Raw genomic sequence first — 27,989 nt, 5'->3', positions numbered from 1 at the left:
TCCCAGGACGAGCTCTCCACATGCCTTTATTGCAGCAGGGACCGCGGGCACCCACACCTCGACCCACACCGCCCACCCGGGACCACCCGGGGGGCACCCGGCGGCCAAGCCCCCGCCCCGCGCCCTCCACCCCCCCGTCCCCAGCCATGCTGGAGGGGGGCCGCGCGGCAGCAGGGGACAGTCCCCACTGGTGCCTCCTCCATGGCGGCGTCCCGGCCTCAAGGGCTGGAGCATCAGACGTCTGCCGGACGGGTGGTCTCGGTGAGGTGGGGGTGACCCTGCGGTCCCCCGCTCACAGCCACCGCAGGGAGAAGCCCTGGCTGAGGCTGAGGCCGAGGTCACTCACGGTGAGAACCTGTGGGAGGAGAGGAGACATTTTGGGGTACAGCCTCGGCCGGGGGGACGTGGACCATCCTTCCCCCTACCCAGCTTGGCTGAGCTCCGCTCCCCCTGAACCCCGACATGGCAGGAGAGCCACCCTGGCGTCCCCACCCACCTCCTCGGCCACCACCCCTGTGACAAGGGTTGGGAGAGGAGGGATGGAGACCCCCAGGATGGGGACCCCCAGGACAGGGCACCCTGGGATGGGGCCGTACCTGGTTGTCCAGGTAGGAGAAGGGCTTTTCCTGGCCGTTCAGAAGGACCTTGCTGGGCGGCTCCCGCACCCCAAAGATGCTCAGTGTGCCAATGGTGACTTCGGTGGCCTCGGTGCTGGCGTGGAGGACGGTAGAGGTGAAGATGTTCTGCAGGAGAGGACTGCATGAGCTCAAGGTGGCCAGGTGCCACAGGCCCCCCCCACCCCTGCCCGCCCCACCGCGTCCCACCTGCGTGACATTGAACACCAGGTAGGAGTAGCTGCCCCGCTCGAAGGTGTCCAGGCTCTCGCCGTCGTCCCAGAAGAGGTCCCCCCAGGCGGTGGCACTCGAGGACAAGGCCACGATGAGGCGCAGGGGATTCCCTTGGGTCGCCTTGCTGGTGGTCCCCGGTTTCTGGGGTTCAAAGACATGGGTGATGTAGGGTTGTGAGCACCCAGGATGGGGATCTGGGAGCAGAGGTGCTGGTGGGGGACACATGCTGTGGACAGCCCCTGGGGAGGTGATGGGTGGGCGCTCACCTGGGTGGGCAGGATGGCACCCTCCCGGACATGCAGGTTGAGGTGCTCCAGGGGGGCCGACATCTTCAGCATCTCCCCGCTGCTGTTCACCGAGGAGCCCTGGGCAGGCAGCCAGAGAGACACGGGTGTGAGGGGGTCAGGGGCATGGTGGTGGGCTTGGGCATGGGTCTGGGGAGCAGCCACCCCCACCCCTTCCTCCATCGGGGCTTGCTGGGCACAGCCGCGGCTTCCCACCCGCAGCCCCAAGACGGTTGAGCGGGGACCATCCGGCCCCCGGCCGAGCGCCACGGTGCTCCTCACCGTGTAGAAGTCGTACCACACGCCTCGGGGGACGTAGCCTGTGACCGAGTCCACGCCGGGCTCCAGCACCGGCGTCACCAGCAGGCTCCGGCCCCACAGGAACTGCCTGTCCAGCCCCAAGGTGGCCACATCCCGGGGGAACCTGCAGCGGGACGGAGACGCCGCTCGGATCAGCCGCTTCTCCGTGATCCAGCCTAAGCATCTCCCCAGCTCCCGGTGGGGATGCTCTTACTCAAAGAACAAGGGCCGGGCGACGGTGTCCCCTTGCAGGTGGGCACGGTGGAACAGGGTGTAGAGGAAGGGCAGGAGGGAGTAGCGGGTCAGAAGCACGTCCTTCATGGCCGTCCTCGCCGCGGGGCTGAACACCGTCGGGTCCTGGGCCTGGGGGAGATGCGGGGAGTCAGTGGCCACCCCACCTCTGTCAGGCATCCCCACTGCCCCTGCCCTCCTGCATCCCACATCCCGCATCCCGCATCCCGCATCCTCCATCCCGCATCCCGCATCCTATATCCCGCACCCCACCCCGGGGATGCCTCCCACCAGGCACGCTGCCCTCGACCTTCTCATTCTGGGTGTTGTGGTTGCGGGCGAAGGGGTAGAAGGCACCGAGCTGCATCCAGCGGGTGCACAGCTCCTCTGAGGTGCTGCCGGAGAAGCCACAGATGTCCGCCCCAACCAGCGGGATGCCGAAGAGGCTGAAGCTCAGCAGCCCTGAGGGCAGGGACGATCAGCAGGGCGCAGGGAGTTTTGGAGATGTCTCCGAACGAGCAGAAAGCTCGACGGAGCTGGTAGGGGGGGTCTGCGTGCAGCCCATGCCACCCACCTGGGATGGAGTAATACATGTCCTTCCACTGGCTCCAGTTGTCGCCCAGCCAGTGCCCCGAGTACCGGCCCTGGCTGGGGAAAGTGGAGCGGGAGATGACGAAGGGACGCTTCCCCCGGATCTGGATCAAGGCGCTGGAAGACAAGGGGGAGAGCCAGGGGCAGGAGGTGAGAGCAGCCCACCAGGAGATCGCCTTATCGCTCAAAAGTGGAGGGAGAGGTCCGGCCCCACCACAGCCCTGCAGTGCCAGAGGGTCGGCTCGAGCGGTACAGGGAAGGCTCAGCGCCAGGACCGGCCTCATCCACCCACCCCTCCCGAAGCAGCGCTGGCTCCCCTCCTCCTCTGCCTTATTTGCATCCGGAGGCTGCAAGCAGCCAGAGCATCTCCCCTTTTGGTTGGGCACTCAAATCCTTGTCCTTTTCCTACACAGCCCTGAGCAGCAGGGTTTTATCCCGTCCCATCCCCAGGCCGGCGGGAAGCGGGATGCTCGGGTACCTCGCTGTGGCTTTGGCTTCCATCAGCCCGTAGAGGTTGTGGAGGTTGTAGTGCACCGAGGCTTTCTGCTTCGCCGAGGCACACACCGTCTTTGCAGAGAGGGAATCGCCCAGCACGGCTGCCAGGAGGGAGAGTCCCCGTTGGCACGTGGTGGGGGGGGGTGCAGGGGATGCGGACCCCCGCACACACTTGCTGGCTCTGGGCCAGCCCTCCCGCACACAGAAGCCAGCCATTGCTGCCAACCCAGCGCCGAAAGCTCACGCAGATGGTCCCATCCTGCACCCTGACATGGCCCCAGGAAGCGTGCAGGGCTTGGGCACAGATACCGGCACACACAAGTAGGGATGGAGACGTTCAGGGTGTAAAACAGAGCCACGATGTCTCTTAAAAACGGTTTTCTCCCATAGCACTCGGCCGCCAGCGATTTCAAAGCACGCGGTACCTACCAGCCCAGCCTTTATTTCATCTCTGTCCTTACCCGGGGTGTACGGTGGGCTGTCGAGCTCTCCCGGGGGGCAGCCGTCTTCAGACCCATCCATGAAGTTGGATGGCTCATTCATGTCCTAAGGAAAGAAAATCGCGGAACATTTTCAAGGGGGAGGTTTTGGGGATTAGTGGATAGACCTGGAAAAGCTGCATTTGAAGGACAGATGATCCTGCCGGGACTGGCGAGAGACACGCACCAGGCGCGAGCTGAGCCACCGGCAGGGAGTGACCTGAGGGCAAGGAGGGACTTACGATCCAGAGGCCGTCGAAGGGCACGTGGGCATGGAAGTGCTGCAGGTTCTCCAGCCACCACTGGTGTGTGTCTGGGTTGGAGAAGTCTGCGAAGGCAGTGAAGCCGGGCCAGACCTGCGGGGACACCACAAAATCGCAGGTTTGGCGGACGGGCAGCTCACGGGGGGGCTGCTGTGGCGAACAGGGTGCCGGGGGGCCGTGAGCATGTCAAAGCGCCGGGGGTTGAAATGGGCAATAAAACAGAAGATAACCCTGGGCTGACTGCTTCAAGTCCTGGATGCTGCACACGCAGCATCCCTCCTGCCTCCGTGGTACCCGAGAGCCTCGGGGCGCTGGGGACACCCCCGCAGAGGGGCGAGGGGCGGGGGGCCAGGCGGGCAGCAGTGCTTACGGAGCAGCTGCTCTGCCTCCGCTTGCGCAAGCCCTGATACCACCCAAGCCAGGGCACATCAGGGAACAGCCGTGATTTCCCCACGCTTTGCCTCACTCCAGGAATTTTGGCTGATTAATTTTTCCCCATGTTTCCAGGCTACATTAAAAGCCCCCTCCTTGTAGATGGCAAGGGAGAGCCAGTGGGAGTAAACGGCTGGGAAAGGGGGGGACAAACTGGGAGGGAACCGCTGTGGAGCAGATCCAGAGGCGTGTGTCCATCGCAGACAACCTCCCCTCACCCCAGCAACAGGAAGGGAGAGAAATCAGATGACCGGCCTCGAGTGGCACCGCCAACCCCGTTAAGCTCATATGACTTCCACGGGTGCCTCTCCTGGGGCCGGTGGAGATGCTGGGAGGTGACATGTGAGGCTGAGGGCTGAGCCAGGCTCTGGCAATCATCCCGGAGAGGTCCCTCGGCCGCTTGGCTTTCCCTCCAGCGCGAGGGATGAAATCCCAGCCCTGCTATTGCGCGGCCCTGGGGGGCTGGGATTTCCCCCTGGAGCTCCTCACCTGCCCGATGAGTGGCTGCCCTTGGCTGGTGTTTAGGAACAAGCCCCGTCTCAAGGCTTCATCAAAAGGCCAGTAGGAGCCGTGAGGGTTGGTGCTGCTGATGCCGGGATCCTGGGGACGGAGCAGAGGGTTAGTGCCTTTCCCGGCAGACCATGGCCCCTTCCCCCTGCCAGGCCGGTGTGATTCAGAGAAGATGACAACCCAGACGGGGTCAGCCAGAGCCCACACACGGCGGCTGTTTCCCCCAAGGGGAACAGAAACTTGCTTCAACACTTCCAGGCATGTTTTCTAAAATGCCACTTCTGCAAGTCCCCAGGACCGGTTAGGGCGTTTTGGGGAGGGGGGGACAAATATAAGAAATCTTGCGCTTATGCAAGAAACGTCGGGTCATGGCCAGGCTTGGGCTACAATGGGGAGCTCAACGGGGAGGGAACCTGACCTTTCCCTCCCCAGGACCCCCTGGTCCCCACTGCCCCCAGCAAGCAGAACCCGCATCCCCTTTCCTTGCAGAGGAGAGAAGGGAGATCATAGCTGGGTCACGAGATCCCAGCACTCGTGGGGATGTGGGGGCATCCGAGCGAAGCACCCACGAGTTAAATAGCCTGACCCGCAGTTCCTCCATTCTCTCGCTCATGGGGGACAGGGGCATTCTTGTCCTCCCGCAGCAGACAGGAGCACAGCACGAGAACCTGGCCTCTGTCTCCGCAGTCCCTGCATTAGGGGGATTTCCAGCGGCAGTTTACAGCCGCCTGCCCAGCACTGGGGACCGACCTCGGATAAAAATCCCCAGGGCCGGGGATGATCAGCCGGGACCGCGAGCATCCCTTACGCCTCTGCCTTGCATCCTGGCTGTGCAGCAAAGACAGCACAAGGGGAGAGGAAGGGGAGTACCAAGATCATAACGTAGCGCTGCCCGTGTTTGTGGAGGTCTTCCACCAGCGAAGGGAGGGAGGCAAACTTGTGGGGATCGAAGGTGAAGTCCCGGTACCCATCCATGTAATCGATGTCATTCCACTGTGCATCCTGCGGGACAGAGGCTTAGGGATGGGTGACAGAGTCCGGACCCCCCCTCCACGGGTCTGGGGGGTTACCTGGGGGATCTGGTAGTTCCTCATGGCTTTCACAGTCTGCCAGGTCTCATTGCTGGATCCGTAGCCCCAGCGGCAGAGGTGGAAGCCGAGCGCCCAGAGGGGCGGCATGGCCGGGAAACCTGCAGCGAGAGAGCAGGAGCACGGATGGGGTGTCCCGAGATGACAGCAGCATCTCAGAAGGATGGGAGCGGAAGGGAAGAAGAGAGAAAGGAGGTGACCGCTGACCCCCGACGTGCTGGGAGGGCTGGGGATGGGACGGCTGGGGACCGCTGACCCCTCCCCAGCTGGGAGGGCTGGGGACGGTGGTGAAGCTGGGGTGAGACAGGGATGGGGGTGCGGGGAAGATGCCTGCAGATGGCCACGTCGGGCTGCAGGCACTTACCTATCACCTGCTGGTACTGCTGGATGACCATGTTGGGATCGGGCCCCAGGAAGATGTAAAAATCCAGCACGCCCCCGATGGTCCTCCAGGTCAGGCCTGGAGCGGGCTGCAGGGCCACCTCTTTGCAGGAGGGGGAAGAGAAAAAGACAGTGAGAACTGGGGAGCAACCCCCAGACCCCGACCACCATGGCAGGGACCAGGCAGCAACACAGGCAATGCTCAGCCTCCGGCAGGGGAATGGAGAAATCCCTGCCTTGTGCCCAGCGGATGCTAAACAGGCGTCTGGAGGCTTAAATCATTGCAGCCCAGGGAGATCGCTGGCTTACGCGAGGAGAAAGCTCACTATCTTAAAAATTTGCTCTTTAAGCCCAAAGCTGTGCTGTTTTCCTGGCTTCCACTTAAAGACCAAGCACATGCAGGGCTTTCCTTCACGTCCTCCCCCAAAATCCCCTCCTAAGTGAATTGAGAGCTACTTGTACAAGCCAGCATGTGGGAGCAAGGGCTTTCCTGGGAAGAGCTTTTCACACAAATGAGCCCGCAAACCTCAGCTCCAGTGGTTGCATCTCCCGCGAGCTCCTCCTCGGGAGCATCATTGCAATAAAGCCGAGGGCAGCTGGAGCTACGAGAGCCCCGGCGTGCGCAGCATCGGCCCAGCTGGCTGCAAGCGGCAGCTGCTGGGAGGGACGGGTGGTCACCGGTGCCGTCCACGACACGGCAGGAGCCCGCGGGAGCTGCTGCGTTATCAGCTGGCACGCACAGGCAGATCCCACGGCCGCAGCCGGCGGAGCACAGCTGGAAGAGCGCGGGTGGCAGACGGCATCCCTGGCTGTGCCCCAGCCGTGCCACGCCGCCGGACCTGGGGGCAAGGCCATTTGGGGCGGAGGGGAAACAGGCACGGACCCGCATGCGAGGGACTTGCTTTTCTGACGGCAACTTGGCAGCTGGGCGTGTGGTTAAACTGCTCGGCAGTTGCTAAAGAGCCTCGCTGTAGCCAGGAAACAGATGGCTATGCTCAATAACGGAGCCATCAAACCACATCTTTCCCGTTTACGGCTTCCTCTGGCCCCAAGTTCCCAAACCGGCCGCTCTGGCAGCTCCCATCTGTCCCCACCTGCCGGGTCATCCTCCAGGGACAAGCCAGCCGGGGTCCCCTGGGACACCTACCCATCGCATTGCTGTTGAGGAGGAAAACCCCATGAGCATCTCCGCCCTCCTCCATCAGCAGGTAGAAGGGGTGAGCGCCGTAGAGGTTGAATGATTCCTGCAAAGAGGAGGTGCCGGGTGAGAGAGCAGCTCCCAGGCAAAGCAGGAGAGCCCCACGTCACCAGAGGCGAATAAATGGCCCCGAGATGCATCTCCTGCCACCACCTAACCAGGCATCTGTCATCCCCCGTGGAGGACAAGAAGAGGGATGAGGATGGTTTCAGAGCTGGTGCTGAAGGCCACGGGAGGCTGCTTCTTCCTCGCAGCTTGGGGGCTGCTACCGAGCTGGGCTGGGCGAGGGAGAAACCTCCTGCCTCGCCGCAACCTGTTGCACGAGTGGCAGGGTGGAGCGGAAAACACCCGGGGCCCTTGGAGTGCCAAGAGCGTTTTGCAATTGCTCTGAAATCCTCCCTGGCACATATCTGCCCGTTGGTCTCGACCACCCCCTGCCTCTCCCAGTGCTGCTGCCCACCCCCTGCCATGTTTTCCCAGGGCTTGCCCAATGCACTGGAGAGCGGTACCCCCATCCTCGCCCCCTGCACCCCCGCGGGGAGGGGGGAGATGGTACCGTGGGAGGGACGTCGCGTGCCCACAGCGTGAGGGTGCTCCAGTCCAGGCTGTGCAGGAGGGTGCCACGGTGCTCCCCCAGCCCGTAGAGGAACCTGGACGGGAGCGATGTGGCTATCTGCAGAAACTGGTCAGCAAAGATCAAGGGGGCCACGGTGGTGTTCATCCTGCCGGGGTGATACCAAGGGAAAGAGAGAGTCAAGAGGGGATGCTGGGATCCATCCGGATCCATTTGCCCACTAACAATTGGTCCCTTCCCTCTCGAAGCATCCCAAGGGCCAGCATGGCAGTGTATGTCCCACCCTGCATCCAGCCCCAACACCTTGGTCCAGGTGGCAAATTCGGGTCTGGCTGGACACGAGGCGCAGCCCGAGCCTGTGCCAGCCTGACCCAGCATGGTGCAGCCTTGCCTTTGACACCAGAAGTTTCCACTCAGGTTATTATTAACCACTGAGGCAATGCCGTGGTGGGGTTTCTCAGCCTGTCGTTGCTGATAAACAGCTCCCAAGTAAAGTACGGACCACAGGCGCCAGGAAGGAGGAAGAAAGGATGGGATCTCAAAACACTCTGGCCATACATCGACCAGCCGTTGGTGCACACCAATAGCTTAGTGTGGGCAAAGCCAGGGAGGTGACTGAGAGCACCACAGCAAAGCCACCTGCAGTCCTTTTCCACAAAAATCCTGGAGCTGTGGGCATCCCTGTAGCTTGGACAGCCAGGGAAACCCAAAAGCACGGTGAAACAGGCAAAGCCACAAGCCTTTGGTGGCCCTTTCCCCGAGCCACCAGGTCCCTTATTGGTGACATGCCGGGGACCTGCACAGTGTTTGGCTGCTGTAGGACCTGGCGAGGAATTAGGGCACTGGGAGGTTTTTGGAGAGGTCCTGATCCCACCCAGCCCTGCCACGGCCACAGCAAGCATGTGGCCAGCCCATGGGGCTGGGAAGCCACGTGCTGCCACATCCCCACATGAGCACTGCTGGAAAGATGAAGACGAAGAGTACTTAGTGGCTGGAGATCCTGCAGTGTGGTTTTCCCTAAGGAAAAACCTCTGGGAAGCATGCTGGAGCCTGCCTAGGGTGGGATGAGCTTTCCCCCACCCGCTGTGGGGGATACAGAGGAGGTGGGTTCTTACAGCACCGTCCCCGTTGCCCTGCGCCGCAGCAGCACCCCAAAGGGGTCCCGGGAGAAATCCAGGCTGTAGATGGGGTTTTCTGCTCTCTTCATTGCCCGGGGAACCTCGAGGGGAACCTCGTACCGTGGGTTGGCCGCATCCGTTATCTGCAAAAGGGAGAAAACGCGCTTTAAAGACCAGCAAATCAAGAGGGCAAAGGGTTGGAGATGCTCATTGAGGCCACATACAGCCATGCCTGGAGCACAGTAGCTTCCAGACTCGGTCTGAGCAGGGGACAGTCACCTATGGGATGGAGTGCGGTCACGAGCTCTGGAGGGCAGCCACGGGGAACTCACCTTGATGTGCAGCCGCGTGTCTGTCTCAAACTCCACGTCCAGCCTCAGCATCTCTATGTCCTGGGGGTAATAGGCCTTCTCCCTCCGCACCAGCAGGCCCACCATGCCCAGTGCTGTCTGGTTGAGGCTCTCCAGGGTGTAGCTGGGGAAGTCGGGGGGGTAGAAGCACCATGGCACCCCCCGCTTGCCCCCCTCCAGCGGGGGGCTCTCGATGAAGCAGCACCCCCGGCTTTCACAGAGCTCCTGGGTCACCACCACACGCCGCTCCGGGTAGCAGTCAAAGCGGTGGCTTTCAGGTACCAGGAGACATTTGGGGGGCAGCGCGGGTCCGGGCCAGCCCCCCGATACTTGCCGCAGCACCCAGACGGTGATGGTGCTCAGCAGCACAGCAGCCACCAGCAGCCCGCTGCCCACCCACCATGGGGCCAGCTTCCCATGGCCGGCGGGCGTCGTTGCGGCCCCTTCCTCCTCCACCCGGCATGCCGCTGGCTGCGGCACCGCCGTTGTCAGCTTCTGGTACGACTTCATCGTCCTGGCACTGGAGCGAGGGGGAAATGGAGGCAAGTGTGAAGGAGTCAGAGAGGGAGAGCTCGCCCAAGCCTCGAGGACGGCTGCCCCGCTCCTGACGCCCGTGGTTCAGGCAGAGCCTGCCGGCCTCTGCCTGCCTCAGCACCTTGCACCGTGAGGTCTGTGCCCTCAGCTAAGATGCATGCAGCAAACTCGGCAAAGGACGGCTTTGCCAGGGTTGGGTGGTCCTGACCCTGCTGGAGTGTGGAAAGATGCTGCCACATGACTCTCCGGCAGCCCCAAGGGACAGAGCACCATCCGCCTGAACCCCCCCTGCTTTCAGGGGATGGCAGAGCGGCCCCTCAAGGAGTTTTTCCCAGGTCTGAATTTATGGGCTGCAGTGTTTCTGGAAGCTGCAAGCAAAACCGAGCTCCCTCTGCCCATCGGAGCAGAGCCGTGGTGCTGGGAACCATGGCTCCGAGGTGCAGAGCATCCTCTGCTCCGAGCATCCTCTGCTCTGCTCCAGAGCATCCTCTGCCAGCGCCCAAAGCCCTGAGTCAGAGGTTTCAGCCCCGGGGAGGGCTGGGCGAAGGATGGCAGGGAATATGCTGTCAGTCTTTGCCTCCCACTGGTAAAATCTGATTTTAACAACCTCTCAGGCAAACATCTCCCGGACTGTAAGCGAAGGAGACCCCCACGCTCCTGCTGAGTGCCGGGAGCAATCTCAGTACCTTAAATAAGAGACACAACTTTCTTCTCGCCATCTCCTGCCCAAGCCATAGGCTCTCCGAGCCCGCTCACCTCCGCTCTGCAATCTGCAAAGGCTCAGCAAAACGGTTCTCCCCCAAAAGCAGATTTTATTCCCCGGCAGCCCCCCCCCCCCCCCCCAGCTCCGGCACCAAAATGGCTCAACCTGCCGGGGCCTGGCTCCGAAGCCACCCCTGAGCGGCAGCGCCTGCCCCACGCAGCGCCTCAGCCTTATGCAATCGCCGGTCGCTTCCCCACGCGTGGGTGGCGCCGGGGACGGCAGCACCCACCCGCCGCGGCCGGCGAGCACCGTCGCACCCGGCATGCGAACCCCGGGGACCTCTGCATGCCACCAGCCCATGCACCCATGCTCACGCCAGGCCGCCCCGCGATGTCACCCTGCAGCGGTGGCACTGGGGGGGTCCCCGGCCCGGCACGGGGAGGCATCGCACCCCGGGCCCCCCCGGCCCGGCCTGCCTGGGCCCCGCTCCGGCCACGCCAGGCGCTTACATACACGTGTCTCCTCTTGACATTGTGGCTGCGGGCAGGCAGCGGGCAGGCAGCAGGCAGCGGGCAGCAGGCAGCGGGCAGGCAGGGCTCCCAGCCGCTGCAGCTCTGCCTGCTCCACCGTAAAAACCCTACAAGACGCCCAGCTCCTACCGCTCCTCTCTAGTAGCAGCGCCTCCACATACGCCCCTCCGGCGACTTCTCAGCCGCTCGCTCCTCTGGTCCGTGTGCTTTGTTTTGTTTTGTTTTGTTTTTTTAATATATATATCTACACTCACTGCTGTTCGAAAGCCCCGAGGTGGAGAATATGGGAGATTAGCCGTTTTTTTAGATTTTCCCTAGCCTGGATGCACGCAGGGGCTCAAAACTCAGTGTATTAATGCCTCTACCCTCCTTTTAGGGTGAGAGCACTTGACCCAAAGCAGCGTGAAAGAGGTGCCTGTGCTGAATCCTGCACCGTGGCTTCAGGGAATTGTGATCCCGGGCATGTTTTGAGCACATAGTGGGTGGGCTAGGTCCACAAAACCCCACACTTCCCAAAACAAAGCCCTTTTCCCATCCAGGTTTTCACCAGAGGTCCTTTCTCCCATGCACTCCTTGTTCATCTGGTTAACAAATGTATGGATCTGCACGCTCCCTGCCCAGGCTTTCCCACTCTTGGGGGACTGGAGAGCTGCTCGCTGTTTACTATCGAAGGCCACTGCAGTCTAAAGGTCAGCAGCAAAGGACAACAGACCTTTGGAGCAGAGTTGCTTTCCCCAGGGAATGAAAACAAAAAGTAAGAGCTGTCGTGAACAGGACGATTCACCCAGAAACAGAATTTCAGGCGACACGATCCCCCCCATGCCATATGTGATCTGTCAAACCCACGTTGTTGCAAAGATAGGGGAAAATACCTCAGTTCTGGTGAGCCCCAGGCATGGGGCTGTCACCATGGTGGGTGAGACCCCCACCCAGGACGCAGCCAGCCCATCCCTCCTGCCCTTGGGGACCACTATCTTGTACTTGTCTCAGGGAGAAGCCTTGGATGATGCAGGACAGCTCCAGCCACTCCTGGTTATTACCACCTGGAGAGGGCATGGGGGCAGGTGGCGGTCCTGGGGACATGGGTGGACCCAAGGCTCCCACCACCAGCACCCTTTTCCTTGCTTGTCTTGGCTCTCTGAGCCACCAGAACCCCCCATGGATGTAAAGAAGGTCTGGAGACAAACCTCAGAGGCATCAGTGGGGACCACAGGGATGGGTGAAATCTGCCCTCCAACCCTGAGCTCACTCCGTCTCAGCGCCTGGGGCAGCTTTTCAACCAGAGTCTGCAAATCTGGGAGAGGTGAAGGCCAACGCCGTTGCAGTCACAGCAGGCGCCAGCTTTGTGCCATCGCCTGGGAGCTTTAACCAACCTCGTTAAGCTCAGTTCCAATAAAAAACAGGGGTTTCTTAACAGCGGGGTGGTGCATCTGCCCAAACCCCACTTCAGCCAGGGCTCGCTCCGGCCACGCGGACCCGTGGGGCTGTGCCAGACGTGTGTCTCCCCACGTTTTGCAGCTCGTGTTGTGCAAAGGGAGCAGCGAAAGACGGGATCTTACTCAAAGCCTCAACTACGGCCCTTAGATCTGCTCCAGCGAGGATATTTGGCCCTGAGGCTGGAAAGCGCAAATTGCACGGGGCCGACACAGACTTTCTAATATAGTTACGCACCCAAAAAAATCAAAGGGAGCCCAGTTTCGATGGAGGCAGTTGGGTTTGGTCAACCACCCATGTTATTACATTGTTTTGATGCATTTTCATCATTGCTGGATGTTCCCGGGGTCCGAAACGCCGCTCACGCCATTGGGGTCAGGGTGTTGTGTTAGCAGCTCTCGCAATTGTACAAGCAAAGAGCAAGGATCTGGCCCTGGGGCAGGATCCGGACCTGCGGCAGCGCTCGGGGGGGGCTCTGAGACCCGGCGGTGCCGGGGCGAAGGCCGGTCCGGTGCCCGGTGGAGGAGGGCAAGCCCTGCCAGCGGCCGCCTCATGGAGCCCGGGGTCCAATATAGCCTCCCATCACCCCCGAGAGCCTCACGGTGTCCAGGGCACGTTCCCCCGCCGCCGCCTGCCCCGGGCCCCCGCAAACCCACCCACCCCCGGGGGTGCCGGCCGCGCCGCGCCAGCGGCGGCTTTCGGAGAGGGGCCCGCACGGAGCCGGGGAGAGCCCGGCGAGGGGAGCGGGGGCCGGGGCGCGGCGCTCGGCGCCGCACGCCGCGGGCGGGGTGGCGGCTACGTGACGGCGGCGGCGCCCCGCCCCCCTCCCCGCGCCCTTCCCCATGAATGAACCGCGCGGGCGTGGCCGAGCAGGGGTGACGCGTCGCCGTCGGGGCGGGGCCGGGAGGGGTGACGCGCGGCGTGACGCGCCATGCCGGAAGCGGCGGGGGCGCTGGTTGGTCGGCGGCGCGGCGGGGGGGAGGGGGCCGCCCCGCGCTTGTTGTTGTCCGCGGGACTCGCTGGCAGGGAGGGAGGGAGCCGCGCAGCGCCCCCGCCGCCGCCCCCGCCGCCCCCCGCCGCCGCCCCCCGCCGCCGCCCCCGCCCCGGGCGCGCGCGCGCGCTCCCGCCGGCACGCAGGTGAGGAGCCGCCCGGGCGCGGCGGGGCGGGGGCGCGGGGGGGGTTGGAGCTGGCGGGGGGGGGGGGCCGCCGCGCGCTGCCGCTGATTTGCGGGGGGAGGGGGGCGGTGGGCGGCTCGGCTCGGCTCGGCCCGGCTCGGCTCGGCCCGGTCTGGCTCGGCTCGGTCCGGTCGGGTCCGGGCGGGCGCGGGCGGGCGGGGCGGCTGAGGTAAAAGTGCTGAGTCACCACCGCGCCGGGCACGTGGTGCCGCCGCCCCTCGCACCGGGCCGGGCCGAGCCGGGCCGGGCGGCGCGCACGTGGGCCCCGGCGGGGCGGCGGCGGCGCCGGGGGGGGGGCGGTGGCGGTGGCGGCCCCGCGTTAGGGGGGCGGGGGGGCCGGGGGAGCGCTGCCCGCGCCTGCCGGGCGGCCACTCGGCCCGGCCGCCGCGAAGCGCCCGGGGAGCCGGGGCGGGGGCTCGGCGGGCCCCGGGGACCCGCGGTCACGCCTTCCCCGCCGCCTCAACCCCCGCGCGGGGCCAGCGTTGCTCAGTCGCCCGCGGGAGGGGGCCGGCGGCTCCCCCCGCACCCCTGGGGACGCGGGGCTTGGGGACCCCTCGGGAGCGGAGGGCGGGCTTGCGCCTCGGCGATGCTGTCCCCTCTCTGGTTGTTATTTGTGTTTCCCCCGAGGGTGAGCGCGCAGCCTGCCTCCGCCGTTGAATGGCTCCTAAAATACATGTGCGGAAACCTGTTGTGACGCCGCGCGCTCCGCCGTCTAAAAATAGCTGCTTGTGTAGTACGGAGGGAGCCGGGGCGCAGCCGGTGCCGGGCAGCGTGGCAGCGGCGTGCGGCGGCGGGCAGGCGTGGCGGCGGGCTCGGTGAGCCGCTCCGCGCCCCGCGTTATCGGGCGGGAGCAGCCGCCGGTGGGAAGCGCCGGTGGGAAGTGGGCTGGTGGGGGGTCAGGGCTGCGGCGGGGAGGTGGGGGGCTTATCTCCCCCGAGCACGGCTGCTCCTCGGGCTGAGAGGGGGAGAGGCGCGTGGTGTGTTCTGGCCGGTCCCGGAGCTGGCGGGGAGGGACGCGTGTGCGGGGGGGAAGCCCTGAGAACGGGGGTGCTCTGTGGCCTGCCGGGGACATTCCGGTGGGAGGAAAGGGGACGGCGGCGTTCTGGGAGCGGGCGCTGCTGCGTGACCGTCTGGTGGGCGCGGGTCAGTTTGGGGATTTAGTCAGAAATGGGGTGGGTGGGGGAACCTCTAGCGAGCTCCAGAGAAGGCAGTGGCATAAGCTGGGGAAACATCCAGGCCACGAGCGAGGGGAACTGAGATCTCCCAACTCTCACAGTGTGTCAGGGTCTGTTTGAGAAAGGCCTCCTTCCTCCTCCTCTTCCTCAGGCTGAGAGCCCGCTCCTCTCCCTTGCGGGCTGCTCCGTGGAGGATTTATTTCACGGATTCTGCCGAAAGCAGGCCATGAGGTCTCAAATTAGGAACGAGCCCCCTTTGGGCAAAGTTGTTACAGAAAAGGGAAAGGCCTCCATTTTCACTTTCACCTGGCCGCCCCCTCCTTCGCCAGCGTAGTCCTAAAGCTGAGCTGGGACTGCGGAGGCGGGGGGAGCCGGTAAGAGGAAAGTATTTCCCGAGAAAGCTGCACGCCTTTTTCTTCAACTTTCAGTCTTTGTAAGCCCTGTCCGTCGAGAAGCACAGCCCTGCGCCCTAGCCCGGCACGTTGCACTGTGGTGCTGTCAGGGTTTTAGCAGCAAACGAATTTACCTTGTGATTTTTTTCTCACTGATGAAACGGGCGCGCGTTCCTCCGCTTTTCCCCCTCTCCTTCCGTGTGTATGCGGTGCTGCCTGCGGAGAAGCCTTCCTCGTGCAGTCACTTCCTAGAGCTGATGGACGCCGCGGTTGCCCAATGGCAGCACGCAGGGCTGCGCGGCACCCGAGTTAACTCTGCTCGTACCCGGCGGAGGTGCCGGCCGGCGGTCCGGCAACGGGGCGATTGCCGCAAGATTGGGGCGTGCGGTGGCTCTCGCCGTCAGGACGCCCTGCCCGCCGCTGCGGGCTCTGAGCTTGTCGGTTGCTTTGCGCCTGAGCCGTGTTAAATGTTCCTGGCTATATTACGCCAGGCTCGTAGCCTGCTTTGCAAGTGTTTCTGAACCAGAGGCAGAAATTTGTTAGCTTGGTTTTTGCTTGCCTGTCAAGGACAGTGTGCTTTGTCATGTTTTATCTCATTTCTGCGCCGTCGCCCGTCTCGGCAATCTGTTGCGGCAAGGAGTTCAGTACCGCTGTCTGCCTCCTGAAAGGGAAAAATACAGATCAGCTTGATACACTCTTATTTCCATGAACAGTGGAAGACGATTAATGGCGTGGAATGCGCTGCAGAACTTGGTATTGAAAATCTCTAGCTGTGTGAGATGTTTGGGAAGCGAAGAAAGGACAGCTGGGAGCGCTGGCCCCCGCGGCAGTCGGGGTTTGTGGGATAAGCTTGCTCACTGATCATTTTTGTGAACATCCAGCTGTGAAATACTTGAGCAGCGCTAGCACTTTCAATTATCAGGAAGTTTCAGGCTCAGCACCCTGTAGAGATGAACAGGCAGCTTCCACTTCGGTCTGAGCTATTGTTTCAGGCTATCTTCAAACTCGGGCAGAGAGTCTTCCAAGCCTGAAGCAAGCACAAAGCGGTACAGTGCTCTGTGACTATCAACACAAGAACTGAGGGGGAGAAGGCAGTAATGAGAGCGATTACCCTGCGGCTACGCTCCCGAGCGGAGGGACAGGTTGTGTAGCAGATCCCACTGCTTTGCAATATTGCGGGACCCTGAATAGCGATGCCGTTATGTTCCATTATTAGCAGTTGGTGAAGATGTCTGACTCGGTGGCTGGCACGTGGGGTCAGGAGCAGTGAAGTTAGGAATCTCAGCTCTGCCCCAGGATCCGTCTGTGCGTCCAAGCAAGTTATTTGTTGCTCGGTGGCTCAGCTTGGCTGTCCGGGGGAGACGCATCTCTGGGCTAGTGATGCTGAGGCGTAATTCTGGTGTAGCTCTGTCCCTGCGTTTTATAAGCGTGTGATGGAAAAAGCGCTGTATGCTTGTCAGTCCTGGGGCTGTCTGCCGCGTACCTTTCCCCTACAGCCACCTCCTCCGTGAATTTTCTGAGGTGACACACAAGTGTACCCTCCTGGTACTCTGCATCCTCTGCTCCTAACCACAGGCTCTCTGCAGCATCTGACTAGGTTGTTTACCAAACCACTGAAGACTGTCTGATCCGTGTCCAGGCTTCCCCAGAGAGCGCCTCAGAGAGCCACGTCCTGGCAGCTCTCAAATGCGCTCTGAAGGTTCCTGAAGCTCCTCTGTGCTGCTGGATGCTGGTTCCGATCCATAAGGGAAATGGAAAGCTGGCCAGCTGGGCGAGGGCTGCGTGGAGCTCCTCTAGAACAGTAAACAGTGACTCACCCCCTCCTTGTGTCTTCTCTCTCTTCATGTCAAATATATTGCCTCGCATATGCTTCTACTCTCTGATTCACACCATCAGCCCATCCCTCCCCGCTCTCATTACAAATGAGTGACAAGCGTCAGTCTGCCTTACAGGATGTGTGAAGGTTGTCAGAGCAGGAGAATAGCTTTTTGAATGATGGGGAGAGGGCTGGTGCTCTGCCTGCCATGCTGCAATGTGCTGGGAATCTGTGTCGTGCCTCCGAGCGGCAGAGGCACGGTGACGAAGATTTAAGCATCTGTAGTTCCCTTCACCTGTCGGCTCTCATGTTATCCTTGGTAGGCACATCTGTTTGGCTAGCGCTCTGGAGCTGGGAATAACTTGCGCATAAATGAGAAATTCGGGTAACTTTACTAAAACGGCTGCCTGGGAATTAAATCGCCGTGTTTGGGAATGAATAGAGTATTCCCTGCCTAACTGTTGGTGCTGAATTGAGATGCGATGGCAGAGATCCCCATTGCTGCTTGAACCTTACGCTGTTTTTCTGCCCTCTGGAAGTCGTGGCTGGCCTGGCTGAAGGTGAGGGTTGCGTGTTTTCAGTTTGTACATGTCTGAGGATGGAAGCTAAACACCAGTGGGGCTGTCTGCCAGGCAGTCATGTTCTGGCTGGGGTTTGTCTTTCAGTGTAGAAGGAGTTTTAAAATTCGAGTTCACCCGCAGTTGTCAGGTGTCGGCAGTGACTTTATAGTAATTCCTTAATGCGTAACGCGCTTTGAAAGCCCTGTGGCGTGGAAAGTCTGAAATCTCATTCTGGCATGTTTTCTTTCTTAATTGCAAGCCTTGTGTGGAAAGCTCTGTCCTACCTCTGCCTGCGTCAGGCTTTCTGCCGTCTTCCCCTTTCACAGCAAAGGAACTGGGGATCTCTAGATGGTCCAAGCCGAGATGGTCAGGCTTGAGATGTCAGCCGGAGACTTCCAGGTTTTTGGGACGATGCTGCAAGAGGCACAGGAGTCGTCTGAGAGAGGGAGAGGGCGTTGGCAAGGCTGTCAATGGGTAACTTTATTGCAGAATTACAAGGGCTCTTTATGTAACCCACAGTCAAAACACTTGCTTTAAATACAAGCGCGGAGCTGCACTGGAAAAGCCTTTGCCCCTTACAGTTGGTGTATTACTACTCACCGCTTTATTTATGTAGCGTTCAAAGTGTGTCCTGCTGCTTACAGGATAGAGATGTAATGTGGTCCTCGTTCCAAAAAGCTAAGCTCCTAATTTTAGACGTGATGCAGCAAACGCAATTAAGAAAAGAAGGGCAGGAATAGGGTAAAGACTAAAAGGGTTCTCGTAATCAAATAGCAGGCAGGGTCCCAGAAGAACCCTGTGTGGCATGTTTAGGGAACGCTGCTGGATTTGACGTGTTTGCAGGATGGTTTATGATTTTTTGTCATGGGGTTTTGCCTTCTAACTGTGGGAGATGCCGTGCCGATTTCAGTTGCTTGTTGTTGGTCGCTGAATAGTCCCAAATAGTCCTGATGGGAAGGATTTTGTAGGTGGGGAGATGGAGACAGAGCCCGAGGCCCTGGAGGACTGTTGGTGAGGGTTGCGAGTGTTGTTGTATCGGTTTCGAGCAGAGCCCGGGCCACACCTGTGGGTTCACCTGGTGTAGAGATAAGACTCACACTGGGACCCGTGTCTGAGTGCAAGACCGGGGCTTGTTTGAGTGTTTCTACTTGCGCTACCAAATCCTGCCCTCGGGGTCGGGGCAGACCCCCGTCTCCCACCCTTGTTTGCGGAGGACCTGGCGTCACGGTGCCTGACGGTGCCCTGAACCTCCTTGCTCATCTCCGTGCCAGCAGCGGCTCTGGCACATCGCCCCTGGTGCAATAGGATGGATCCCAGCCCATCTCGGAGGGATGCCGGCCCATCCAGGGTGCTTTGATGTGCAGGGGGAGACGGGCGTGCAGCGCGAGACCCCGTGCCGAGCGCGAAGGCGTCGGTGCCGTCCGCCGAGGAACGCGCAGGGTAAGGAGATGTTGCTTTGGTGACACGGAGCAACAGGTGACCAGAAGGGGTTTCGTCACGTGGAGCCGCAGCGTTGCTCGGGGTGGCAGGGGAGCCCGCGCGCTGACCCCCACCGGAGGCAACCTCACCCCTCGCCTCTTGTTTTCCACGATATTTTACATTTCTTTCCGTCTCCACGCAGCCAAGCGGCCCTGTTCAGTTTTTCCATCGGCTGGCGTAGAAAGCGCTTTGAAGACGCGCTGGGTGAGGATCAAAAGGGTTTTTGTGTAATCGGTGGGTGTGACGGGTCTGTCGTCGGCCTCCCCCTCCTTTTTGACTTTCCTTTTCCGGTTTTAGCAGCGCGGAGTGCCGCCAGCGGGACGGCAGCGTGCCCCTTTCCTTGTAGGGATGGGGGTGGCGAGGGAGGGGGGGATGCCGAGGGAAGGAAGAGTTTCTGATGCTGTGGGAATGTGAGCTCTCAAACTCTGTAAACAGCTGGTGACTCACTGCATAACTATGGCACCAACTGCCTGCGCGGCCCGCAGCGCTGCGCGTCTGCAGGGAGGGGGCTGCCGGCCGTTTCCTTTACGCCCTGGCAGCGCCTCTGCTCTCCTGAACTTGCCGGGACCGTTTGGCCAAGACAAGGAGCTTTTTCCTTCCTCCTCCGTGCTAGCGCCTACGTCTGCGCCTCCGGCCTGGAGGTAGGGGTGGGTGGCGAACGCCCGGCGCGGAGGGGAAGCGATGGACGGCGGAAGGGCAGTGCTGGGGTCCGAAGGGGTTGCCTGCGCTCGCGGGAGATCCCGCCTGCCTGCAGTCAGCCCTCCTGCAGAACGTGCGGCGTGGCGGCGGCCAGAGGTCGGGCGCATCCCCATCCCTCAGAGGTGGCCGTTGGGGACTGCGACTTGCTCCCCTGCCCCGTGCCCTGCCCGCTCCGGCGGCCCCGGTGAGGCAGGGGCTGCTGGAGGTGTGCCCAGGGTGGGGTTCGGTGCCGGAGGAGAGGAGGGAAGGACTCGGTGATGCTCTAGAAAATGCAGCGCACACCAGTTGCTGTAAGTGGTCCATTCATCACGGAGCATCTTGGCTTGTGCGCTGTGCGGCTGTCCTTGTCCCTCCTCCAGACATGGAGAGCTGTGCTGTCTCGGGCTTAAAAATAGAGGAGGCGCCTAAAAACACTCCCTAATATCTAGGATAGTATCTTGCAGCTTTGCACTTACGGGATTATTTCTCCCCCCGCCCCCTTCGTCTTGATTTTTTACGTAAGTCGTGTGACGATGAGGTGTCTCGACTGATAAAATTCAAGTGACAGCGGCGCGGGCTGAGCCAGCACCTTCACCCACACGGCTCCCGCTGGTCCCCGCACCCCACCTTTGCGCCCCCCCAAATCCCGCCACCCCCTGTTTGCAGATATGAATGAGTTTGTTTACTCTCCGACGACCTCGTGATGTCTTTGCACAGACATGACCTGAAGTCATTATTGCTTTTGGGCTTCTCTGTTTCCATGGCGACTGTCTCCGGGTTGGCTACTTTCCCAAGGTCACCATGGCAACTATCAGAAGGGAATCATGCTTGGGATGCTTTGGCTGGATTTTTCATGAATGATTAGGATGTGTGACACGATGCAGACGTGGAAATGGGGAGGGTTTGGGCTGGGCTGGGGACGGGGGGAGAAAGAGAGAGAGAGAGAGAGAGGACTCCCGCCAGACAGGCTGCGCGCTCTGCGGTGCCGCTGGCTGTGCAGCCCTCGAAGCCGCCGAGCGCCGGGGGGGACCGGTGCCTCGCACCCTCCCCGCCGGGGGAGCGATAGGCAGAGGCTGTGATGGTGGCACAGCTGCGGTCGCCTCTCTCTCGGTAGGTACCCGACGGACCGCCGTGCTGCCGTCACCGCGGGGCGAAGGTTTCGGGCGGAGGTGCGGGCAGGTGCATTTTCTGCAAGGCGCTGATCGAAGGGGTGTAGTCGCCGGCTAAGGTGAGAGTGAAGGGCAGCGTCTCGGCAGAGGGATGGTCTCTCCGTCGGTGGACATGCCTCCACGTCACTAGAAATATCAGGCAGGTCAGCGCTGGCAGCCTGAGGCCGAGAGGATCGGGAAGCAACAGTCTTGGTGCGCTGGGAGAGGCGAACTCCTGCCTTGCTTTGTTATCGGGGGGCTTTTGTTTCTGTTGTTTGTGTTTTCTGGTAGCGTCTCCTTTGGGTGGGGACGGCACTGAAAGCAGGTTACAGACCAGGCAGCTTCTTTCTGGGTTGCTGATTCAATTTCAAGCCGGGTTAATAATAATCAAAATAAGAATGAAGGGAGTTGTTGTCTTGTGGCTTTTCAGTGCCTTTTATGAGCGGAGGTAACTCTTAATTCAGTCCCTAATAGGCCATTCTGAGTGTCTGGGATTCCTCCGGAGGGAGGTGAGCGAGTGACTGGGCCTGGGCGGCCGCGCTCTGCGCTCCCCTGCGAAGGGGCGGCATGTTGCGAGGCGGTGTGCGGTGGTTAGCCCAACTGCTGTTAGGGGCAGGAGCTGGGGCCCTTTCCCCCCTCCCTGCCCTGTCTTCGTTGCTTAATCTTAGCATAGTTAATGCTAAAGACCTCATATTTTGCTATTACAAAGCAATGCGCTTAACACAAATCTCTCTTCCTTGTATCCGAATGGGGTAAACTGATCTCTGAATCCATCCCAGTGTTTTAAACAGCTGTGTGGTTATTTCTTTTAATGGCGGTTGAGTTGGGGGTTTGGACCGTGTGTTGGGTATCTTCTTCGTACCTTCATCTCTGAGATTACTGTAACCTGAAAATCTTGTTTTGTTTTTCCAGTTGCAATTTCTGAGCGGTTTTGTCCGGAAGACTGTGCTCAGGTTATGACGACTAATCCCAAACCGAACAAGGCATTAAAGGTAGGAAAGAAGGCCAAGTGGGCGATGCTGGGTGGCAGGGGAGGCTGTTGCAGAACGATGCTCCGTGCGGCGTCCGTCGTACACGGCTGTTCTTTTCCATTCTGAGAGACTCTTACAAATGGGTGCCGATACAATTTCCCACTATCTACAGGAAAGGTTAGGGTAGAAGCATACCGGCGATACCCAGAAAGAAGTCTGAAGTCTCCGGGATGGCGTGGAGGCTAGAGTATCCCAGTTGCTATCCAAGAGATTTTTGACTATAGCAGGTATTGGCAGCTCCCAGGCCTGCCAATGAAGTACTTCTGCTCTCGGGACTGGGAGGCACTGGGGAAAGGACATATTCAGCTGGTGTCTCTCAGATCCGTGAGACAGTAAATGCCTCAGACATACCGGCTTGGTGGCAGTCTGCACGTGGGTTGTGCGTGCATTGTCGCAGTTTCTTTCCAGTGTCTTAGCTCTTTGTTCCAGATGTCCTGCAGTCTCTGAAGAGACAAAAGGATGAGGTCTTAAAGGTTCTGGACTCGATGGTCTTAAAGGTCCTTTCCAACCTAAATGATTCTGAAAATAATTGTGGCAGCAAACCTGCTTGAGAAAAAGGCACAAGGCCTTGGCGTCTTTCTCATGTAACTTCAGAGTCTGGCCTGTGCACCAGGAAAACCAACTCAGGCTGTGGTCCTTGACACCAAGGAGGGTTGGTTTTGTTCACTACTTGGATGAGCAGCCTTCAACAAAAAGCCACAAAACGCTGAATTACACCCTGCATAGAAGTGTCTATTCTGTTTTTGAGATGCTGCACTGGTGTCCCAACATAATGCTGGGAAAAGGTGCCATCTTTAGCATTCGGTATGAATTCTGGGTCCTGACAAAGGAACACAAAGAGCTTCAGTCTGCTTTACATTTATCTCCTTAAAAATCTTACTGTTCAGTTCATACTGGGCATGTAAGGCTTGCTGCTTTCTCTGACTTGAGGGTTACCCAAACCCAGACAACAGCAGTGCTCAGATCTCTGCCGTGTTCTATCCAGATGTTTTAGTGGAGCATGTGCTCTCTACGGTGCTTTGGGGGTGTTTTCCAGGTAGGGGTGTCACGTTGCTGAGGGGTGGCCTGTCTCTTTTTGCTGTTCACCCAGAACAGCCGTTCACGTAAGGGTTGCTGCTACCCCTGTGCTGTTGGTATTTGCAGGTAAAGGAGGAGTCAGGAGAGAATGCCCCAGTGCTGAGTGATGATGAACTCGTGTCAATGTCCGTACGGGAGCTGAACCAGCACCTGAGGGGTCTCACCAAAGAGGAGGTCATCCGTCTGAAGCAGCGGAGGCGCACGCTGAAGAACCGGGGCTACGCTGCCAGCTGCCGCATCAAGCGTGTGACTCAGAAAGAGGAGCTAGAGAGGCAGCGGGTTGAGCTGCAGCAAGAGGTGGAGAAGCTGGCCAGAGAAAACAGCAGCATGAAGCTAGAGCTGGACGCCTTGCGCTCCAAGTACGAAGCACTCCAGACCTTTGCTCGTACTGTGGCGCGAGGGCCTATTACCCCGACCAAAGTTGCCACCACCAGTGTCATCACCATTGTGAAATCAGCCGAAATCTCATCCAGTTCTGTGCCGTTTTCAGCAGCGTCCTAGTGCCCTCGGTGGGGGGAACTAGCAGCCTTTCAGAGGGGAGGGGAAAAGGCTCTTATGCATTGTTCCGGAGTCCTTGGTCACGTCAAGAATTGGCATTCTAACAATTCTCTTCCAAAAGTGCAAAAAATAGAAAAAAAAGAAAAGGAAAAAAAAAAAACCAAAACCCCAAACCTACAAAGGGAACTTAACTGGCTGCTTCTGTCTGGACTCGGTGGCTCCATCAACCTCTCGTGTCCAGGATTTGAGCTCTGTACGCAGTACAAATTGCAAGATCTGCTTCCTCCTTCCCCCTGCCTCCCCAAACCCCTCTCAGCCGTAGACAGCTTTCCAGCTGGGAGAAGATACCTGAGGAGCCTCCGGAGTCTTCGTAAATGATGCTCAAGAGCCAGGAAACGGATGGACCATAGAAATCATCATGTGAGATGAATGTATGGGAAAAAGAGTTTCCTTTAGTGGCATCCTACTCCCTGTAAGAAGGGTCTCCCCTGCTTTCCCCACTTCCATCTGATATTACGAGGGCAGGGATATAGGCTTTTTGGATTAGATTTCATCCTGCTATGAGTGGATGGAGCAGGAGGACGATGGAGACTAATGCTTGGGTCTGACCACACCCATTAGGAATAACCTTTTGTTTTCAATCCATGCTGTTAAAATATGGAAAAATATATATTTTACATATTTTAATATGCCCCATTACCTGTGTGGCCTATAAAAACTACATTGCAGCCTCCTGTATTCCAAGCCCAAGTTTCCCGATAGCTCCTTCCCTAAGGTGTGCCTGTGAATTGGGTATATTTATGCAGTTTTTTTCTTCCAAATGATCCGCAGTCTTGAAGTAGCGGCTTTTATTTTTTTTTTTTTCTGGATTCCCTGAAGCTGAAGGGAAGGAGGCACAGTAAATGCTGTGAAGAGCCATGTGATGGGGAGAAGGGGAGACAAGGAGGAAAAATGCTGCAAGTATTACCAGGTGGAGGCAGAACTGGCTGCGAGAAGGTGGGACAGTTCTGCTAGGATCAGCACTATGAGAAGGGGTTTGTGCAGAGTATTTCGGAAAGATGTTTTTAAAGCACTGAAGTGTAACTAGAGGGCAATAGCATTCAGACGGGAGGAGAGAAGTTATAGAGACTCCTCTTTGACAAAAGCATTGGTAGGTTAGCAATGAACATCCCAGCTGGAGAGCTGGGCTCACCAGTCTTTGATGACCAGAGAAGGGCTACGGGGAGGTCAGATGGGAGCTGGGAGAGTCTTTCCCTCTCCGTAGCGTGTCAGGCGCTGAAGTTGGGATCCAAAGAGTACAGTGTACAACCCTCAGTGTTCAGACAACCTGTGTGAATGTGACCCTGAAACTTGACGCTTTCTCTTGGGAATGAGTGAATTATCCCGAGAGGCGCACGGAAGGCAGGATGGAAAATCGGTGTGTGTAGGGGACGGAAGAATTGGGATTGAGAAGTCGTTCGTATGGCTCTGAGCAATGATTTGGGAGAGGGATTTCTGGCTCGGCAATGGGCAGGAGGTGGGAAGCCGAAAGTAGAGATTCTGCTGTTGCGCAGCAGCGCTGAAAAGACGAATGTTTCCAGGTCACTGTAAAAAAAAAAAAACATAGCTATGTTGGTGTTTGTGTGTTTTGTTGTTGTTTTTTTTTTTTTTTTCTTTTTGAAGTAGGAAAGAAAAGGGACTGTGAGTTTTGCAGGGCAGGTCAGAGACTTGTGGAATGGACGATGCCTGTTGTCACGCACGTGAGAAGAGAATGAGATTGCTGAAGTTTAAGATGATAAGAGCTTAGAGGATTTGGGCTCCAGAGCAGAAAACAAAGATCACGGAGAATTCACGAGTGTTTTGGACTGAAAGAGAATAATCAAGTGCCACTGTTGTTGCAAAGGGGACAGTGAACTGGCATCTGACACCCAGTATAATTTGTTGTTTGAGGCTTTGTCTTGCCTTGAATGGCAGTAAGTTTGTAGAGATTTAGTGAAGCCCTACTTGTCTTTGGAAGAAGTTGTTAGTTTGCTTTTCCTTTTTTTTTTTTTTTCTTTTTTCTTTTCACCTTGTCATCGGAGTCTCTGGATTTCCCAGGAGGGTCCTTTGTGAAATAGGTTAATGAAAAGAGAAACCTCAGACTTGGTTCTCGTTCAGTCCTCAACATCGACATCCGTGACCTTACTGAGCCAGAAAGGGTGTAAGTGAAACGCTTCCTGAAGGCTTGTTACCCCTGCCAGATCCACGTGTTATGGAGGGGAGCAGGGAGTTTCCTTCAAGTGATTTTCCAACACGTAGAGTTTGGATGACACTTAGCGTTACCTCATTTCTCCTCCACTCCCTCCCTATCTCCGAACAGGCAGATCGATGTCCTGTGTATCAGTACCAGTTATTGACTCCCACAGCAGAAGCTGAGGAAGAGAAAGATGTTACTGTCATTTCCTGGTCCTCTCATGTTCTCCAGCTCACAGACATTGGAAACTTTCCCAGACCTTACAGGTGCCTCCGAAAACAGGCAAAATGGAGACTCCTGGCACTGTTGGGGCTTTAAATGAAAAATTTAATGAAAAAGGCCAGTTGACTTGAAAATGCCCAAATGCTTCCAGTCTTTAAAACAGCTCCAGAGCTCCATAACATTCCTGGCTAGATAGGAACACCCTCTGGCTGCCCTTGACCCCCCACCGGGGAAATCAGACCAGTCGCACCGAGGGGGATGGAGGTCGAACTTTGTTCTGTGGGGTCTTCTTGTAGTTGGAATGAGTTGAGAAACATATCTTTACGTGGCACTTCCCTTGCGGCCAAGTATTCCTTTTTTTCCAGTTCTTGGAAGGGTGCCAAAGGCTTGTCCAAGTGATTGCTAGTTTAGTGCTGGTAGGCACTTAAATCTCTGGTCACTCGATAAAGAACAAGAGGCCTGGGTGTTGTTAAAGCTGTTGATACCATAGCCATGGTAGGTAATCCATATTGGATATCCATAAGGACCACGTGGAAATATTTAAAGAGAGAGAAATATATATATAAATATATAATTATATACATTTTATCGTACAGATTTTTCGTAAAAAAAAAAATAATTTTTTTTCCAAGTTTGATACTGTAAATCTTTATTAAAAGAAATTGCCAGTCCAGGGCTCCCTGGGTGGTGACCTGGAGGGGAATGAAATGTCCTGGCTAAACTTCCACAGAGGGATCAGAATTGCAAGGTAACGTGGAGGGAGGAATGACCCGAAAGCTGTTGACCGCGTTGGAGACCCAGCTCCTCCACCCTCCGCCCTGGAGGGCCCTCCAGCTTGGGGTTGTCGCATTGCATTCCTCTGGGGTTTGGTTTGTTTCTGTTGGGTTTTTTTTTGTTTCATTTTGTTTTTTCTCTCCATCCTGCACTTGCAAGCCTGACACCCAGGGCGAGCGCCGTGCGGGGAGCTGCCTGCTGCCTGCAGAGCTGCCCAGGCGGCTCCAGCAGCGCTCCCCCGCAGCCGTACCTCTTGCTTGTCTCTTTGCTGCAGTAGTTTGGATGCCGGGGCTCCCTTCTCTGCCCCTCTTAATTTGTCCCCCCCCGCCCCACTGAGGAGCGGGGGCTCTGGATTTGAGTGCTGGGATCCTCTCCCCTGGGCCTGGCCTTTCTTCGGTTGCTCCCCATCCGCAGCGTGACGTGGGAACTGCGGGCCGGGCGGGAGGCAGGAGAAGACGAAAGCGTTGGGCAGGGACCGGGAGGGACATCTCTGTTCTCCTAGACGTGTTTGCTGTGCTCTCTATTGGGAGTGGGGAACCTTTCCCTCCAGGGCAGCTCCAGATCCCTTTGAAGCAAGTCAGCGTCTCTGCTCTTGCCCAACTCTACCGTCTGCCGGAGGAGACCGCAAAGCGCAAGCTTAGAGACCTGGGTGACACCGCAGCTCCGGGGAGGGGACGAGGTGCTGGCGGGTGAGCCGGTGCGGAGGCGAGCTGTGGCAGGGCTGGGCGCGATGCCATGGGAGTGCGGAGCGGTCAGGCCACTGGACGGCTCAGACCCGGGGAGGAGGCGAAGGTGGCGTTTTTTTCTCTCTCGAATCATTTAAACTTCATTGTCATGATTGTTTTTATTTAAAAAAAAAAAAAAGAAACAAAACAAAAATGAAAAACTTTTGTAACGTGGATTTGTTTTCCTTCGTCTGTATTTCAGTCTGCTGGGGTGTTTCCGTAGATGGTGGATACTTGCTTTCATTTTTTTAATGATAGAAGTCTTCTGTTTTAAGTTGTTTTTTATCACCAGCTCATTCTATCCTCTGTGGTTACTCAGTAATTTCATTTCAATATTTATTTTTGTGCTGCTTTTTTATTATAAAATAAATTATTGATATACCAAGCAATGTGGATTCCTGTTTGTAAGGCGAATAGCCCTGTGTATGTGTCCATTACTTTCTCTTGACAGCCACAACGTAATTTATTGCTGTAAATTTAGCTGCAGTGACTGGTTTTTTTGTACCTTTCCAATAAAGCATTTTCTGGTTTCAGACTTGCCCTGGTCTATGGTCAGCCTTTTGGAGCTTGAATTGGTCTTCAGTGGAGTGTTTTCCTTGGGATTTTTTGCCTGCCCGTCCCTGGTGCAGCGTACAGCTGCCGGGCAGCTGCGGTGCTGCCGGTGAGCGATGCGTTTTCAGGAG

At 58.3% G+C, this 27,989-nt stretch overlaps 2 protein-coding genes across 6 annotated transcripts; one reads left to right on the top strand and one right to left on the bottom strand.

The window, feature by feature from the left end:
* Positions 1-19: 19 nt before the first annotated feature.
* LOC142416167 (lysosomal alpha-glucosidase-like) lies at positions 20-15,604 on the bottom strand. Of its 3 annotated transcripts, none has more exons than XM_075515343.1 (20): positions 15,221-15,604; positions 9,125-9,662; positions 8,790-8,935; positions 7,657-7,822; positions 7,050-7,146; positions 5,886-6,005; positions 5,504-5,622; positions 5,304-5,435; positions 4,413-4,523; positions 3,471-3,584; positions 3,211-3,295; positions 2,733-2,850; positions 2,238-2,371; positions 1,974-2,125; positions 1,647-1,795; positions 1,415-1,556; positions 1,115-1,213; positions 825-989; positions 597-743; positions 20-355 (listed from the first exon to the last, which is right to left on the bottom strand). In XM_075515343.1, the coding sequence occupies exons 2-20, from the start codon at positions 9,650-9,652 to the stop codon at positions 293-295; spliced, it is 2,787 nt and encodes a 928-aa protein (XP_075371458.1). In that variant the 5' UTR covers positions 9,653-9,662; positions 15,221-15,604; the 3' UTR covers positions 20-292. The 3 variants fall into 3 exon arrangements, with proteins under 3 accessions (XP_075371458.1, XP_075371456.1, XP_075371457.1); XM_075515341.1 differs by lacking the exon at positions 15,221-15,604 and adding an exon at positions 10,889-11,100; XM_075515342.1 differs by lacking the exon at positions 15,221-15,604 and adding an exon at positions 10,893-11,012.
* Positions 13,394-27,845, top strand: MAFK (MAF bZIP transcription factor K). 3 transcript variants are annotated; one of them, XM_075515344.1, is made up of 3 exons: positions 13,394-13,480; positions 21,680-21,759; positions 22,942-27,845. In XM_075515344.1, the coding sequence occupies exons 2-3, from the start codon at positions 21,724-21,726 to the stop codon at positions 23,374-23,376; spliced, it is 471 nt and encodes a 156-aa protein (XP_075371459.1). In that variant the 5' UTR covers positions 13,394-13,480; positions 21,680-21,723; the 3' UTR covers positions 23,377-27,845. The 3 variants fall into 3 exon arrangements, with proteins under 3 accessions (XP_075371459.1, XP_075371461.1, XP_075371460.1); XM_075515346.1 differs by lacking the exon at positions 13,394-13,480 and adding an exon at positions 19,402-19,582; XM_075515345.1 differs by lacking the exon at positions 13,394-13,480 and adding an exon at positions 20,563-20,729.
* The last annotated feature ends 144 nt before the right edge of the window (positions 27,846-27,989 follow it).

This window comes from Mycteria americana, chromosome 12 (assembly GCF_035582795.1).
Source record: "Mycteria americana isolate JAX WOST 10 ecotype Jacksonville Zoo and Gardens chromosome 12, USCA_MyAme_1.0, whole genome shotgun sequence".
Lineage (NCBI taxonomy): Eukaryota > Metazoa > Chordata > Aves > Ciconiiformes > Ciconiidae > Mycteria > Mycteria americana.
The sequence above is the reverse complement of the archived record's forward strand: the minus strand, read 5'-3'. Positions and strand labels throughout refer to the sequence as shown.